Source organism: Gymnoscopelus braueri, assembly GCF_963280865.1.
Source record: "Gymnoscopelus braueri genome assembly, chromosome: 10".
Lineage (NCBI taxonomy): Eukaryota > Metazoa > Chordata > Actinopteri > Myctophiformes > Myctophidae > Gymnoscopelus > Gymnoscopelus braueri.
The window spans coordinates 22,663,950-22,681,984 of NC_137611.1; the positions used below are offsets into that span (position 1 = coordinate 22,663,950).

The 18,035-nt window shown below is 41.4% G+C and overlaps 1 protein-coding gene across 1 annotated transcript; it reads left to right on the top strand.

Annotated features, from left to right (window-relative positions):
• Positions 1-3,493: 3,493 nt before the first annotated feature.
• On the top strand, positions 3,494-17,773 carry LOC308094290 (large ribosomal subunit protein mL37-like). The gene is made up of 8 exons (XM_080440852.1): positions 3,494-3,973; positions 5,136-5,319; positions 6,080-6,195; positions 14,075-14,260; positions 14,841-14,995; positions 15,176-15,301; positions 15,850-15,924; positions 17,229-17,773. The coding sequence occupies exons 1-8, from the start codon at positions 3,613-3,615 to the stop codon at positions 17,304-17,306; spliced, it is 1,281 nt and encodes a 426-aa protein (XP_080296978.1). The 5' UTR covers positions 3,494-3,612; the 3' UTR covers positions 17,307-17,773.
• Positions 17,774-18,035: the final 262 nt, after the last annotated feature.

Consider the following 18,035-nt stretch of genomic DNA (forward strand, 5'->3'; position numbering starts at 1 on the left):
GTCAGGGTTTCCAGGTTCTAGAATCTCCAGTGTGTTTATTCAGAGTCAGCAACAAACAACCAGCATTCAGAGGAGCAGCCAGGAGCAGAGCCCCTGTCCACCCCCCAGCCTGACGGCTTGTGAGAGTGTACTAGTCTAAAGTCACATTACAGTTTACTTTTATGCCCTGTATTTCACATTTACATTAGAACACAGGTGGTTGGGTGGCAGAGAATCCCCCCACCAGCTGTTGACTGTTCAACTTCTTTGATCATTCAAGTGCCTGGAGGAAGGGAGTGGAGACAATGTGGAGACTTCTGTCTCCCCAATTGGTAATGCTAATTCCACCCCCACCTGGCTAGGCCCATCAGCCACCTCTGAATAAGCTCTCCTGTGCACAGGCCAAAGTGGACTTGTGATCCCAGTACTGCTAACATATGGTTTTAGATTTGTACATTATGTTATGAGGGTTTTACTTGCATACTGTCCAGATACCACAGCAGCTATTCAAACTGGAACACTATTAACTGTGGGGTTCCGCAAGGTAGCTGCCTAGGGCCTTTGTTATACTCCATTTTCACTAATGATTTACCGTTGTGTGTAAAGAATGTTAAAACTATTATGTATGCTGATGACACAACATTATACAGTGCCGCAACATCTGAGCAAGTTGTAACTGACTCTTAGAAGTGCCTTAATAGACATCTATAAATGGATTGAATGCAACAAGTTGGTGTTAAATATTTCTAAGACAAAGGCCATTGTGCTTGGATCAAGACACATGTTGGGCAAGAATCCTCTGTTAAAACTGTCAATTGGTACCACACAAATTGAACAAGTGAATACAATAAAACTTCTGGGAGTAACTATTGACAGCTCTTTATCTTGGTCTAAACATATAAACAATATTGTCATCAAAATGGGAAGAGGAATAGGGATGACTAGGAAGTGTTCTGGTTTCATCACTCCCTCTATAATGAAATCAGTTATTCATTCTTTAGTTCTGTCCAATTTAGAATATTGCCCTGTAATCTGGTCGTCAGCTACACAAACTGATTTGAAAAAATTACAGGTTGCTCAGAATAAAGCGGCTCGTCTGGCACTAGGATGTTCATACAGGACAAGTATAAGCTATGCATGAACATCTGGCATGGCTGATGGTTCAACATAAATTATCGGTGAGTCTTCTAATGCTACTGCGGAACATTATTAGCACCAATAAGCCGCCTAGCTTGGCAAAACAGTTACACATGACTTCAGAACATGGGTACAACACCAGGGGAGCAGCTTCTGGTAATTTAAGAACAAAAACACCCAAAACGAACTTTCTAAAACTCACTGGTATATACAGGTCAATAGAACTCTGGAATGCTCTGCCCAAAAACATCTTATGTACAATCCATAACAAAATTACATTCAAAAAACTAATTAAGAGATACCTTGCAAGTAACTTGTCAAGTATATAACTGTTATTTGTTTAATTTGACTGGATTGTTGGATTTGATTTTAAAATGTTAATTTGTCTTTTTGTATTCATTTTTATTTGTATTGTTTATTTTTATTTTTTATTTTTACTATTATTTGTATTTTTAGTTGTACATTTGTATTGTATTTGCTTTGTTCAGGACCCCAGGAAGACTAGAGGCTCAGTCATGTGACTCTAATGGGGATCCTTTAATAAACATAAACATAAACTACCTCCCCCTACAGACTGGTATTATAATATGTTACTCTCTACCTCCCCTACAGGCTGCTATTATAATATGTTACTCTCTACCTCCCCCTACAGACTGGTATTATAATATAATATGTTACTCTCTACCTCCCCCTACAGACTGGTATTATAATATGTTACTCTCTACCTCCCCCTACAGACTGGTATTATAATATGTTACTCTCTACCTCCCCCTACAGGCTGGTATTATAATATGTTACTCTCTACCTCCCCCTACAGGCTGGTAGGGCCTGTAAAAGGCCAATCAAAAAGAAGGCCATCAAATAAAACGATGATTTTTAAGTCCACGGAAATAATTAATTTAACTTGAAGGTTAAGGATGATTTAATTTTAATATAGTACAAGAATAGTGTAACTATCTGTAAAATATAACCCATTTATTTCATAAAATTATGTATTGGGTTATAGCCTATTTGTCTCAATATTTGTCACATTCAGCACTGGACTTCACTGACTGTAGGGGTCACATTAATCACATTAGAATCACAGATTAGAGATTTTATGTATTTTCCCCTATTTTCTGTATTTTTCACTATTTAAAATATAGTATTTCTTAATTTTTAATAACTATAGCTTGTATATTGTCTTTTTTCACCATTTGAAATTGTTTTAAAATAAAAGGAACAGTTTTCCCAACCGACAGAGAGTCAGAGACAATATTTAGCCTATATATGGTTCTGTATCAGTGTAGGAGTCAGTTTTAGCAGATTTCATTCTAATTGGCTACTGTAGACTGCCTATGAATTTCATGGGCCTGGATAGGGCCACCTGGCCTGGCGGAGATCTGCCCTGTTGCGCAGCAGCACAGCAGCAGGTGAAGGCAATTAACTTAAATGAGGAGCTGCGCTGCAAAAATTGCTCAAACTAATCTATGTCAAACTGTCGCTTTTGTATGATATTGATAGCCTAATCTTTGGATCTGTTTGCAGTTATTAATTTGTATTGCTGTTGATCCGATGTCGGGTTCTCTCTCCCTCCCTCTCTCCCCGCTCTCTCATGCTCCCCCCCCCCTCTCTCTCTCGTGCGCCCGCGCGCTCTCTCATGCCCCCCCCCCCCCCTCTCTCTGTCAAAAGTGTTGCTTGGCTTCCGCACATTATAAACTGGAATATAGGCTTTAAATCTAACCTATCACTGGTTATGTGCAGCGTTTCACTTGATGTTGAATCTCAACCAGAGAACTGGTGTCTACCATTACCGTATTGACAGAGGTGCGCGCTGTGCGTCCTGGCCGTCTCCACGCATCCATTGCAGCCTGTGCGGAGTGTGCGCTCTGGCGGGTGGTTGTTTGGTGTTATAATAATTTATAACTTGTTTGTAAAATTGATGAGGGGAAGGGGAGAATGTAATTCATAAAAACTGTTGTAAAAAATATATATAAAAACCCGGTCTATTTTATTAATTCAAAAATGCATGACCCTCCCTTGGACTCAAAATAAATTTAGTTGACCCTCCCTCGGACTAAATTTAAAATAGCATGACCCTCCCCTATTTTCCTCCATACCCCCCATTTCCTAAATTTCGACTGGTCCCTAATATCTCTCTATGGAAGAATCTACATGACTTAACACTGCCGGGTCTCTTAGGAAAAGCAACAGGCAGTATATATCATAATATTATCAAGTTCATAAAATAAACTATATAGAATATAGGAGTCTTGTTTTATTTTATTTTATGCATAATCTCATGATCTCTAGTTCCACACTCCAGTCCAGTTGGTGGCGGTAATGCACCTAATAGTTGGTTTGCCAACCGCCAATAAACCCCAACGAAGAAGAAGAATCTAAACTAAACATGGCGGCGTCCAGCGACAGTACATAATACATGCTAAACGATTTAGGTGTCAGTTAAACGCTCTGCGAGATCTACAACATAACAACTCAAACAGACCAAGAGCCAAGATGATAACAGAGACGGCAAACCGTTTAAAATCAGCGGCTCCCTTGTTGTCTCCAACAACAGCAACACTCCTCTCACATGGTGGGACAATAAGCCGGCGACACTTCAATGTCACCGTCCAGCTGTCGGCCAAGGTTCCTCCTCGACCCAAACCCAGGGAGAGGGTCCACATCCCCGGCCTGGAGAAGATCACATACGGGGAAAAGATGCACTATGTCCCGGGACTCGCTAGGCCCGTTCACCCTAGATGGGAGAGAGACTATAAGGACCCACTGCGTTACAGCTCACCCCCTCTTCAGGAGATGCCACTCTATAAAGAACAAACGTGCTACGTCTTCAACCAGAGGTCTAGCATACTGGAAGGTATGTCATAATAATATGTGTGTGTGTGCGTGTGTGGGGGGGTCTTTATAATACTTTTATTATTATCATTTGATGGGCATGGTAATCAGTGGTGGAAAAAGTACTAAAATTCTTTACTTAAGTAAAAGTACCAATACTGCACTATAAAAATACTCTTGTTACAAGTAAAAGTCCAGAATTAAAAATGTACTTGAGTAAAAGTACAAAAGTATTGGCATCAAAATGTACTTAAAAGTACCAAAAGTAAAAAATAGCAGATCTGCAAGATCTAAATAGCAGATCTACAAGCTCACAACGCGTCGCATCGCAACGTGTTGTGAGCTTGTAGATCGGCTATTTTAGCCTAGGTATAAAATAGGGCTGAAGTGGTTAATGTATTTTTCTTTATATCATCATTTATATCTGAAAAGTAACTAGTAACTAAAGTTTTCAAATAAATGTAGTGGAGTAAAAGTACAATATTTGCCTCTGAGATGTAGTGGAGTAAAACTATTGGAAATTGGAAATACTCAAGTAAAGTACAAATACCTAAAAATGTTACTTAAGTATAGTACTTAAGTAAATGTACTTAGTTACTTTCCACCACTGATGGTAATGCAAAAGAGCCTGATGCAATTTGAAAAATGAAGGGTTGAGGAATGCGTGTATACAGCCATGGATCACAAGACACATGTCAGTCATGTATCAGGGCTAGTATACAATACAATCTTATACATTATATCCTAGTACTGGCCTTAACAGTTTAAGCATTTTTTTTTAAAGCATTTTTTTGTGTACACACACCCCTCCTGCTCTCTACATCGTATCCCTCCACACTGCCACTCTCCTTACCTGTTTCTTGTTCCCTATTTTCTTTATTTCTTTGCCTCTGAAGTTTATTGATATTCACAGTTTTGCTTTTTTGTATGTGCATTTGGATATTGCCCAGTGCCCACACTCTACTGCATGTCTGTTCTGAAAGCGTGTCCACTCCCCTCCATTCCAATGTTTCTTACCTTCCTTTTCCCATACAAGTTTTTTCCTTGACCATTTGAAGGTCTAAGGACAGGGGGTGTTGTTTGTTTGTTTCCTTTGTATATGAGCCTTTTGAGATTGTAACAGTGATTACACCAATATATGTGGCTTGACTATCCTTTCCTCTTCTATTCTGTCTCCTTCTCAGGAGTGCATCAGGCTTTGTGGTTGACCAAGGCCAAGCTCACCGCTGGCCTGCCCCCTCAACTCCTGTCATTGGCCCAAGATCCAGCCAATCAGATCCCTGATCAGGATGAGCGTGTGCAGGATATCATCAGACGTGCTCGCTTCTGGGACACGACCGAGGCAAGGCCGAGTAAACCCAAATACAGGTATGTGCTGACATGTTTGTTACAGTTGAGTTAACATGCAATAAGAATAGGTCCGTCATGAAACCGTGCACAACCTGACACTGTCCCATAGATCTCTCTTGTAAATGCAACCTACTGTATAATATACTTATTTACACAAAAGAAGAGTTACCTGGGGTCCTAGGCACTTACCAGCTCTTCCTCATGGAGTCAAAATCGTTTTGACTCTGAGGAAAACGTTCAGACCTATTTGAGTGCTCCAGTAATGTATTTGGGTAGTCTATTTTGATGCTAACTTTTCCTTCACATTATATAGTCCTTTTCTGTTGAGCACCTTCTACTCATAACTTGGCTGAAGTGCGTTGAACTCCCTTGTGACATTATCCTTATTTACACCATGTATGTTTTTATCTCTATTCTATTCTATTAATCAATTACCCGGCCTTTGTTTACCCTAGGTGAGTGGAGTGATAAAAGCACAGAGAGGGTGATAACTCCTTGGGTTGATAATTGAGAACCCCCAAGGATACGACTAGATGGCTGACCAGTGACCAATCAATGCAAGCAAAAGTGCCACTGTACTGTCACTGTGAACCACCCATCGTGGCTGCGCTAATCAAATTATATATTCTCCTTGTCTTTGTGACTAAATAAGGCATGGGTAGAGGCTTAACTAATTATTTGTGACTGCCCCTTGTTTGGGTAACCTGAGGCAACGACATTCATCTGTTACCTGACTGTCCCTGTCTGTCTATTGTGTGTTCGTATCTCCTCCATCCAGCTCCACCCTGCTCAACAACTTGCTCCATCTGTGTGGTATATTACAATCCAGACACCCAGCCCTGGGCAAGAGAATGCTAGCAGAGAATTACACACTGAGTGCTACATGGGAAAGAGGTATAACGCTGTTGTTTTGGTGTTTTAATCATGTTTCCTGGTTCACTTAACTGTAAAGAACCTTTTGAAAGATGGTCACGTGATGTGTTCGAACAAGATGGCTGCGTAAGGAGATCGTCTCTCGCGCCTTAGTCACTATCCGCTACATTCTATAGTAGGGAACTCGAATTCGTTTGGACTTATTTGGAAAAAAGGTGCAGTAGGGTACAGCAATGTCGAAAAATACCAGAAATTCTACTTATGTGTCGAAACCAAGCACTACCAGCACACGTGGTGGAGGCGCGTCGGCTAGCGACACTGCTAATGCTAACACCGGCAACGCTCAGAGTAATCCGGCGTCGAGTAATCCGGCATCGCCGGCCCCGTCTCATTCATCCAGCGATCACGGGGAACTCGGCCCCAGCTCTCTATCTGGTGAGGTGGCTAGGGAATTCGCCAAACTCACTGCTTTAATCCTGGCCAAATCCGAGGCTCATGACAAAAAGCTGGAGGAGATAGGAGTAACGACGCGGGCTACAGACAACAAGCTAGCAGTCATGGCTAACCGCATAACCCAGGTTGAGGCCCGTGTGGAATTTCTGGACGTGGCGGTGGGTGAGATGCGTGCGGTTCCGATCGCTGCTGCAGCGGAGGTCGAGGCTATGCGGCTAAGAATCGACGAGATTGACAATTACGGGAGGAGAGAAAATCTACGCTTTGTGGGCTTCCCGGAGGCGTGTGAAGGAAATGATACCATTGCGTTCCTGTGTGAGGTTCTACCGGCGGTTCTGAAGGTAGAATTCCCGATCGGCTTGGAGTTCCAGAGGGCCCATCGTCTAGGTGCCGTGCGTGGAGGGGCTGGTGCCAACCAATCCGCGGCGGGGAGAACCATCATCGCCAGGTTCCTGAGGTTTCAGGATCGGAACCGAGTCGCCGACGCAGCACGCAAGATGGGGAACGTCATGTGGGATGGTCACCGCATAATGGTCTTTCCTGACTACTCGAAGATGATCAGCGAACGGCGTGGGCAGTTTAAAGAATGTAAGCGGGTTCTGCACGAGAAGAACATTCGCTTTACTCTGAATTACCCCGCGGTTCTGGTTGTTCGCTCGGCGCAGGGCCAGCGCCGGTTCGAAGATGCCTCAGACGCCCTGGCCTACATACATTCTCTCGGGTAACGTTGTACCTTCATGTCATCTGATAAGTTTAGCCGTGTGTATTCTACATTTGGACTCTTAAACCTGGACTGAGTCTGTTTCGTTTCAGTTTTTGCCTCAATGTACTCAAAGTAACTAGGTTATGGGTTATTTGAGGAGTTTGTATTTTATTTAATTTTTTGCCGTGCTCTTCTTAAGCCTGGATTGAGTCGGTTCTGTTTTAGTTTTGCACCACAGTGCCCAAAATAACTAGGTTACGGTTTATTTAAATGACTATTTTTGTAATATTTATTTAACTATTACTTTCAAACCAGGACTGGGTCTGATTGTCGTGTTTCAGTTTTTTGCTTTATTGCACTCAAAGTAACTAGGTTATGGTTTATATGAGGCTTCTGTATTTTACTTATTTATTTATTTTTCGTGTCTTGCTCCTAAACTTGGATCGAATCTGTTCTGATTTAGTATTGCTCCATTGTGCCCGAAGTGACTAGGTTACGGTTTATTTAAATAACTATTTCATTTATTTTATTATTTAGTCAATTGTACTTTTTCATGGCGAAACCAGAAAGTGGTTGTAACGAAGCCCGTTTTGTTTTCATTTTTAAAAAATGTGATAACGTGAGGGATTTGTATTTTGTACCGATGTATAAAAGAAAGAGGGTTAATTAGTATGGAGGAGCACTGTTCACAGAGCAATTTTTTACTTTATTGATGTTCAGGACGTAGGACTCTCATTTGTAACCCTCATTGTGGAGTGAGATTCAAAGGCGCTAACCGTGCTTTTTTGTTTTGTTTTAGCCTCTCTCCTTTTTTCTTTTCTCCCCTTCCTCTGTCGTGCTGCTCCCTGGAGTAAGCTGTGACGTCATGCGCTGTTTTGTGTGTGTGTGTGTGTGTGTGTGTGGGTGTCTGCCTGTGTGTCTGCGTGTGTGTGTGTGTGGGGGGGGGTGTGTGAGTATGGGGGAGGAATACTTCTTGACATTTCTGCTTAACTGAGAACGCGAGTGGGGTGGGGGGTGGGGGGGGGTTCATGTGTGATAAATGTGTGGACGTGTGAGTGGAGTTTGGTTAGTGTGTTTGTTAAGAAGGGAGATAAATACACACTGGAGTCTCTGGGTTTGTATGTGAATGGGCATGTATGCACAGGCTTATTAGAAACGGTCAGACAATTGATGTTTTAATTCCAAAAGGTTTTTACTGGCTTGTGGATGTTGTTTTTCTTTTCTTTTCCATATCTTTTTTATTCTTAAAAAATCTTTTTTGTATGTTTGCTTGAATGGAATGCTCAGTGTTAAAGGCCAAAGGTTTTCGTTTCTAATTGTTTTTCTAAAAAAATCCTGTACTTAATGTCTTAATTTCTTTTCCTTTAAAAAAAAATAAAAAACAACAAATCTTTATATTTATATTGTGGACGAATGCATATCTTAACATCATATTGTGTAGTTAGAGGAGGGGGGGGGGGATATGTGGGGACTAAGGGGGCTCGAGGGCATTGCAATTGTTTTATTTCTATTTTTATTTTTCATACGAAATCCCATGTCACTGCATTTTTTCTATTTTTGGTATTACTCAAGGATGGGCTTGAATAACTTAGAACCAGGTTTTCGATGTTTTTATTGGTAATGTTAATACCACTCTGTTTTGTCAATACCATGGCCGCTGTGCCTGCTGCACTGTTTTATAGAAGTTCCTTGCTATATTGTTTACTTATACTACGGGGATGGGGATATTTTGTCCCCACTCCGGCATACTGGTTTTGGGGTAGCGGATGGGGGGTGGGTGTGGGTGGGATAGGGTTTCTGCAGCCGTTAGTTAGAGGATCACGGACCAAGCTAAGGGTAGGGGAAGCGTCTGCTTTTTCAGGCGTATTTTTGTTCTTCGTGTTTTTTACGTTTTTTGTTGTGAGGAGTATATGTTTCACAGTGATGCTCATATGTGTTTGTTTTGTGTGCACAGAGTAGGGAAGCTGCAGTTTGGCCTTGGTGTTATCCAACAGACATCATGTCAGGCACTAACGCAGGGTTGAGGCTTATGAGCTGGAACGTCAGAGGTCTTAATGATGTGGTCAAGAGGAAGAAGGTCTTAGCCTTCATCAAAGCTAAGAAATGTGACATAGTGTTTATGCAGGAGACCCACTTGGTAGAACAGGAAACTAAGAAGCTTTGTAGAGACTGGGTGGGGTTTGTTGGAGCCGCATGTGGCAACAGTAAGAGCAGAGGTGTGGTGACTTTGATTAGTAAGCACTTGCAATTTAAATGCCTTAAAGAAAGCACAGATGAGGATGGGAGAATTCTGGTTATGCTTTGTCAGATTCAGGGCAATAGTGTTATTCTGGCTAATGTGTACGCACCAAACGTTGATGACCCCTCGTTTTTTGGCGTCCTTGAGAGGATGCCGAGTGCGATGGGGGATCATCCGATTATCTTGGGTTCTGATCTAAACGAGGTCATGGACAAAGTCACGGACCGTAGTTCTACACTGGTTAGGTCATCCAGGGCACAGGGCGCATTAGTAGACATGACAAAGGACCTGGGTCTGGTAGATATTTGGCGCATACAGAACCCTACAACTAGAGACTACACCTTCTTTAGCCCTCCCCATGGCTCCTTTAGCAGAATCGATTATTTTTTGGTCTCACAGTCATTGGTGTCCTCTGTCTTGTCAGCTGAAATCGGCAATAGAATCATTTCAGATCATAGCCCAATTTATTTGAATGTGACGTCATTTCGTAGGCCAGAAAGAACATCTAGGTGGAGACTCAACTCTAGCTTACTGTTGGATGAGACCTTCAAGGAATCACTGAGAGCTCAAATCAATTTGTATATCGACACTAATGTGCCAACAGCGCCATCGGCAGGAATAGCGTGGGAAGCTTTGAAAAGTTTTTTGAGAGGTTATATAATTCAACATGCATCGTTTAAGAAAAAACAAAATGTAGCTAAACTACAGGAGTTAGAAAAGAAAATTGGCATTGCAGAAGAGAAACTCAAAAGTAGTGTGTCCTCAGAAAATTTGACAACCCTAACCAAGCTAAAATACGACTATAATTTAATTATGACCCAGAGGGCAGAATTCTCCCTATTTAGGGCGAGACAGAAATATTTTGAAGAAGGGGACAAGGCCGGGAGATTACTCGCTAGATACATAAAACAGAGGGAGGCAATGAGCGCAATCCCCGTCATTAGGGGAGGGGATGGTCGTCTTGTAGCTGATCCAAGGGAGATTAATTCAGAGTTTCGGGAGTTTTATAACCACCTATATACCTCCGAGACGGAAGTTGGCGGAGAGGAGATAACCACTTTTCTTTCCACCCTTGACTTACCGAGGCTTTCTGAGGATCAGGTTAAAGGTCTTGACCTGCCCATTACTGAGGGAGAGATAATGGAAGTTATTAGGATGCTACCCACTAGCAAGGCCCCGGGCTTGGACGGCTTTACCTCAGAATTTTACAAGGCATACACAGAGGAACTAGCACCGCTACTATTAAGAACATATAACGAGGCTTTTGAAAAAGGACATCTCCCTCCCTCTTTAACCGAAGCGGTTATTACACTCATCCCAAAAGAAGGGCGGGACCCCTTAGACTGTAAGAACTATAGGCCAATTAGCTTAACCTCATGTGACAGTAAAATTTTGTCAAAGATACTAGCTAACCGTCTGGATAAGGTCATTACATCATTGATTCATCCGGATCAGGTGGGCTTTATACGATCCCGCTCCTCGTCAGATAATGTAAGGCGTTTGGTTGATATTATGTGGGCCACTCAGGATGACTCCGCCCCTTTGGCGGCCATTTCTTTAGACGCAGAAAAGGCATTCGACAGGGTTGAATGGCAGTACTTGCTCTCTGCCCTGGAAAGTTTCGGCTTCAGTAAGAACTTTATTAAGTGGATCGGACTTATTTATACTCATCCTACTGCATCAGTAATGACCAATGGTCTCATATCCGCGCCGTTTCGGTTGGGAAGGGGGACAAGGCAGGGAGATCCGGCCTCGCCCTTACTCTTCGCCGTCGCCCTGGAGCCCTTGGCGGCCGCAATTCGCAAAGATCGGGCATTCCCAGGCATCACATTAGGTGATAAGTGTCATAAATTGATGTTGTATGCCGATGACATACTTTTGTTTGTCTCCGACCCGGAGCGCTCCCTCCCCGCTTTGCTTAATATTATTGACACTTTCTCTTCCATATCAGGGTACAAGGTGAACTGGTCAAAATCGGAGGCCCTACCACTCACGTCTTACTGTCCTAAAACACTATTTCAGACCGGCTCCTTTGAATGGCCCAAAAAGGGACTAAAGTATCTAGGCATAACCTTCCCTCCTAAATTGGTCGATCTAGTGAAGACGAACTTTGACCCAATTCTGGATAAACTACGAACCGATGTAGAGAGATGGTCTCCATTGTTTCTATCAATGTGGGGAAAGGCGAACATTATTAAAATGAACTGTGTTCCAAGACTCAATTATCTACTCCAGGCCCTTCCGGTTAAAATCCCACTACAATATTTCAAACAATTTGATCAAATTTGTAGTAAATTCCTGTGGAACAACAAACGCCCCAGAATGAAACTGAAAAAACTCCAGAGGCCAGTGGATAAAGGTGGCTTGGGTGTACCTAATCTCCTACTTTACCACTATGCATTTACCATGAGACATATGGTACAGTGGTCTCTCCCGCCGGAAAGGGCCCCGCCATGGTTTAGTTTGGAGAGCGCACTATGTTCACCTGTCAGACCTATCGACTGTCTTTCAACCAAACTAGACTCAATTAGTCGTTCCCATCCAATTGTGTCTCATATTCATTGGGTTTGGAAGACGATATCCCGCATGTTTAAATTCAATCCGTTTCTCCACTCGGCGGCTGGAATATGGCATAATCCTAAACTCTGTATAGGGAAAGAGCCTTTTCATTGGGAAGCATGGTCTCAACGGGGAATTACAATATTAGGAGATTTATACCAGGAAAACACTCTAAAATCCTTCGAAGAACTCAAGACAGAATTTGACCTGCCCAATGGCCACTTTTGGCAATATTTGCAACTACGGCATCTACTGGTTAAGACCTTTGGATCTCTCACTGTAGGCCCCCCCAAGATTGAAAAGGTGGAGATGATCCTTAGAATCTTCGGACAGGGGCATGAGGCTTCCACATACTATGCCATGCTCCTGGAGGTCTCTGACTCTAACATGATGGTGTCTAAAACACCTTGGGAAAGGGACCTTGGTGTTTCAATTTCAGACGAGGAATGGGCTAAAATCCTTAGGAACGGCAAGAAAATGTCTAGAGAGCTGCGTACGAGATTGATTCAATTTAAAATTATAAATAGGATTTATTGGACCCCGTCAAGACTATTTAGAGTGGGCCTTATCGAGAGCCCGGAGTGTTGGAGGTGTCAGGATAGAGATGGTACCTTAATGCATATTCTGTGGAGTTGTCCAAAAATCCAGGTCTATTGGGCTGCTATACATGTGAAGCTAGAGAGGATGACAGGGTTAGTTATCCCCTTCTCACCCAGGCTCTTTATCCTGGGCGACCCGTCCACTTTAAGAACTGTTTCGCCCGCCTTGGCTGAGTGGATTCAAACGGCCCTTATGCTAGGCAGGAGACTGGTGGTCAGGGCCTGGAAGGACCCATCCTCACCGGCTCCTTCTCTGTGGTTTACTTCCTTGGGTCAACTGGCCGCATATGAAAGATTGTCTTATAGATTGCTCAACAGGATGGATAAATATGATTTAAAATGGGGACATTATCATCTACACTCTATGGGTCTAGGATGACGTTTCCGGCTCAGTGAGCTTCAATAACCAGAAAGTAACTTGGGTTAGATTTGTCGGGGGTAGGACTGGGGTGGACTGCGGGTGGTATGCTTTAGTGCGCTGTATTTTTGATTTCTCTTTTCTTTAAAGTTTTTATGTTTTTATGTCTTTATGGTTTCAAGGTGTTTATTTGTATTTTGTGTATGGTATGTCTTGTCTCGTTTAATTACCAGCAGTGTCGATATTTGAATATGATTGTTATTGTGTTTATTGTATGTCTTGTCTAAATATCCTTGCATCAAAGTTGAAAAAAAATCCTGTATGTTTGTCAAAAAAGATGAAAAATAAAGTACAAATCGTAAAAAAAAAAAATCATTACTCAACTTCTACTGTTCCTGTTATTAACTCTTAAATCTTTGTTTTTATTTTACATGATCTGATGAAAATGGAATCCTGAATTAAAGGGACATTGAACATTTGATAGGCCTTAAAGTGCCCACAATTAATGAATCAGTCGACATTTTAAGCTTTTGGTCACGGTGTCATTTTACATTCAACACGTTTGATGACTGCTTTTGCTCTCTTAAAGTTCCAGTTCACAACTACAGTCGCACTGTTTTGAGATCATCGCTTGTCTGTCTTGAAACCCACATGTTTGAGGGTATAAGCAGAGTGCTTGGTGCTTATCTGAGTTTTTTTTTCTCCCCCTAATAAAGTTCTTTTTTTCTCCTCCTCTCCCCTGGCTCCCACACACATATAAAGTGTCTTTGAATACTTAGAAAAGTGCGGGCTAAATTCCAGATATTTTTAGAAGCTCTTTCTATAATCGCTACCAATTAAACAGCACTGTTCCCTGAAATATTTTTTAAGATAAGTGATCCCAGGGGTGAGGGTGGAAATTCAGGTGTTAAAAGAAACGTTACAAGCTGTCTAAACTTTAAACTTTAACAGCCATTTACATACTTTGTGTGTGTGTGTCTCTTTCCCAGGTGAAGATTTGTTCCAGGTGAGGGGTAGGAATGGTGTGTTGCTGAACAGCATGGCTCCCCTCCCACCACTCGCTGGGGAACAGGAAGTGCAGAGCACAACAGAAAACGTTCTGGAAACGTTCTACCCCATCTCTCCAGCTATTGATTTACAGAAAATATATGCGTATAAGAGAGAGAATTTCACAGGTGATGGCACATCTCTCTCTCTCACCCCCTCCCCCAAACATTGATATCTGATATGCTTATTGTTACATTTCATCTAAACTTCCTCAGTGGCACAGCTCAACAACGTAGGTCCATGTTTTATATATCGTTATTTACTAAACTTATTTAATAACCCGGGTTAAAGTGGAAGCAACAGAAAGACAGTAATCCCTTTGATTATGAAAGAATATACAAACGAAATGAATGTAATGCACACAATAGAAAATGTTGCCCAGGCTTAGATTAATCCATCAATGTTTATTCATGAATAATTGACAGTTCTCTTTTCCTCTTCTTGTTCATATCATGATTTTTTTTAAAATATTTGTTTTTACCCTGCTGGGTTTTTTAAATGAATTACACCAATCTGTATTAATGGCAGATATTTTCTATAATTAAGGACTGTCCACACCAATCAGTTAGCAGTATAGATCATTCGATCATTTCTAACTCAAGTGGATGGCAGAGTCCACACCACAACCAAATGACAGTGGTGAACAAATAGTTATAGTGCTGTGGACGGCCCTTTAGTGTTTAATTGACAGTCCTCTTGTCCAATCAGGTTTCAAAGATGATTACCCTTACCCCCATGCCCATACACTTTACTTCCTGGAGACGGGGGAGGTTGTACCTAGGTTGCATCCACCACAGCTCAGAGCCAAGATGATTATGTTTGCCTATGGAAACGCTTTGGCACGTGCACACAAATTGTATGGGGTAAGCAAACACACACCCACACACACACATACACATACACACAGAAATGAATGAGACCGCATACGTGCACTCCTATAACAGCATATTATTTTTAGCCTTATAAATGAATGTCAGAATGTCTTTCTGTCTGTGAGTTTAACCCTCTGTCATTTTGTGTACATCTGTCTGCCTGTGATTCAGCCTCAGAGAATATTGGACCATCCCATAACCGTGCAGGCTGTCGGGACCAACGGTAGACAATTTGAATTTGTCGTCTTCCAGCTGAACACCACTGATCTCCGTGACGACCAGGGCATTAAGAACCAGGTGTGGTATAATATACTGTATCTGTGCTGTATTTGCTGATGTGTCTAAAACTACTGTATTGCTCTGGCATTCAGCTGAACTAAAAGCCTGTGGTGTTGCCTTCAACATGGATTAAAGATGAGAAAATGACTGAGAACAATAATGTTTTGGATTCCATAGAAGTCTGCATGTCTTCTATGGAAGCATATCATGTGTTATGCAATATAATTTGTTATTTTACGATTGAAGAGTATTTGAAGTGGTCAAACTAGCAATAAAAACTAGCAAAGAAAATCCTAATGATCTCAGATATTTCATAAACGCAAAAGTTAAACCTCCAATCTGCAATTTATTCAACTGGCTGGCTGTATGGCTACCAAAACATCCTATTTTTACATATTGTTTATTATACTCTGCTCTAGTGTGTGGGGGCTCCTTTCACGCGGTTTCGCAAATTGCAGATTAGGACTTGGCCTAACAACATATTTTCAGTCGTGAGATTTTATTTTGCTTTAATCCATGCTTCATGTCTTCTGTATTGTCTACCCTTGACATGTTGTGACTGGAAGGTGTGGTTGGATGAGAGCAATCTGCTCTATGACTTTGCAAAGGTGCGCCCGCTTATCAGGAAGAAATTGGTGCAGGTGAGACCATTACCTACTATATTTGTCTGAATGTATACATGTTTTTAACTATACTCCTTTTTAGTCTTTATCAATCATTCAGATAAACACCCACCTAATTGTGTGAATTGTTGGGCAAGCACTTAAAGTAATACAAGGCAGGTCCACAAATAACGATTTTTAGCAGCCTCTGCTGGTCATTACCGTCACTGCAGGTCGTTCGTTTATTCCTGCGTTACCCAGAATTCTATTTGTTTTCACCGGAAGACGGAAGCGTTTCAAAAAGCGTTCTTTTATTTGTTTTATACTATCTGTGGATCGTTTCTCTTGGCCAGTGGAGCTTTAGTTACCGTGAGCTGTGTTTTCTTTTGCCGTGTTTTTTCCATCTTCAAATCCTACAATGTCTTAAAAACAGCGTGAGATTCCTTTTTGTTATTAGCACGGTAGTTCCTGGCCAAACAGGAAACCGGTGCGGTAGTTCCTGGCCAAACAGGAAACCGGTGCATTTCCATTTCTGTTTTCCGGCCGGATGACGTAATTTTCGCGGGAAGGACGGCCCGCCACCGTTTCAATAGAAAATAAAATAGAAAAGGCTTTCGGGGGTGAAATTCATGGAGTGGGTGTTGTGAAACATTTTCCACTCACAAAAGATATACAATTTAACTTTACATTTTTTTTTTAAGTTACCTAGTATTACTTTAAGTATCTAACCAATTTTGTGGGATAATTCAGATTAATTAGATGGCCTCTATTTCTCTTTGTTCATCTCCTTTGAGTGATTGAATACTTTATTAGCAAGTTTGGGAAACAGCACAGTTACAAATGCTATGCTAAAAGGATAACACAAAAATCCCCAGGGGGCTTATTTCCATTGTGGTCCTTTGTACTCAATTCATCAAAACATACCATACATTACATATCAGCAACAACACTAAAAGCCATTCTAGAAAAGTGGGGGTTTGGGCGAGGGGTAGAGGATGACACTCGCTCTGGTGTTTTGCCCCTGGGCGTCTCGCTCTAGAGAAGTACGGTAGTTTGACAGGTACATGGGCAGATTGGGCACTGATGTCTATACCCTCTTAACTTATTATTTTTTCACTGTAATCTTTGTAATAAGTGGTAATTAATCCATTACAATTAACTATTGACAGTTCATGCAATGGACAGCCCTTATTCAGTCAATGTTAAAAAATATATAATTCAGTTCAAGTTTGTGAATCTCCCCCCAAAAATTCTCCCCTTTACTTTGCTCCATCTCCCTGTACTGCAGTCCACATACTGTACACTGATTCTGATTTCTCTTGTTTATTATATCTTCCATCCAGGTACCAGCCGGCCTATCAGGATACCAACCTGAAACATTCAGCAAATTCTTAGCTCTCTACCTCCATGGAGCTGTTTAAGACTGCATCATACCTGAATGATTGTGTATGTGCATATTGAATAACTCAATGTAGTGTTATGCTTTTGTTTTAAATGGTATCATTACATTACAAGTATTTCAATCATCAGTTGTTGAATAACTGCACACGAGAAAATGCTTGTATTCCATGGTAATTCAAATAAAAAGTAGAGAAAATAGATGAAAAGTAGTATGTTCTTTTCAACAGAGGCCTTTATTCCAGTTTAAATAAGCCAACAGTTCATTTGGAAAATTGCATTCTTTTTTTTGGTCCATTTATGCAGAGATGAAATCCCCCAAAAAAAATCACAATTTTATTCCACAATCTGTTGGTTGTAGAATCATAATACATTATTGATCCATCCCGCGTATTTTGGCATACATATTTTTTATTTACCTTTGTACAATATATTTTATCCATCCGTCCGTCCATTAACCCATCCCATCCACACAAAGCTGTACAAATTGATCAATAGAAATGTTTGCCTGTAGATGTATTATCCATTAGGCAAGGAAATACTCAGCCGAGTAGCTTGGTGTTTCAAGTTGCTTTACCTGGCATGAGATAATCTCCCCCCTTAACCCTTGACTTGAGGGCCCATTCTAAAAACTTCAAAATCCTGACCTAAGTTTTCTGAAAAACTTCAAATATTTATTCAAAAAATTGCAACAAATGTATGTTGCTATATACTGTACATAGCAACAAGAACCCCAAAAGGGGTTCCCGTCC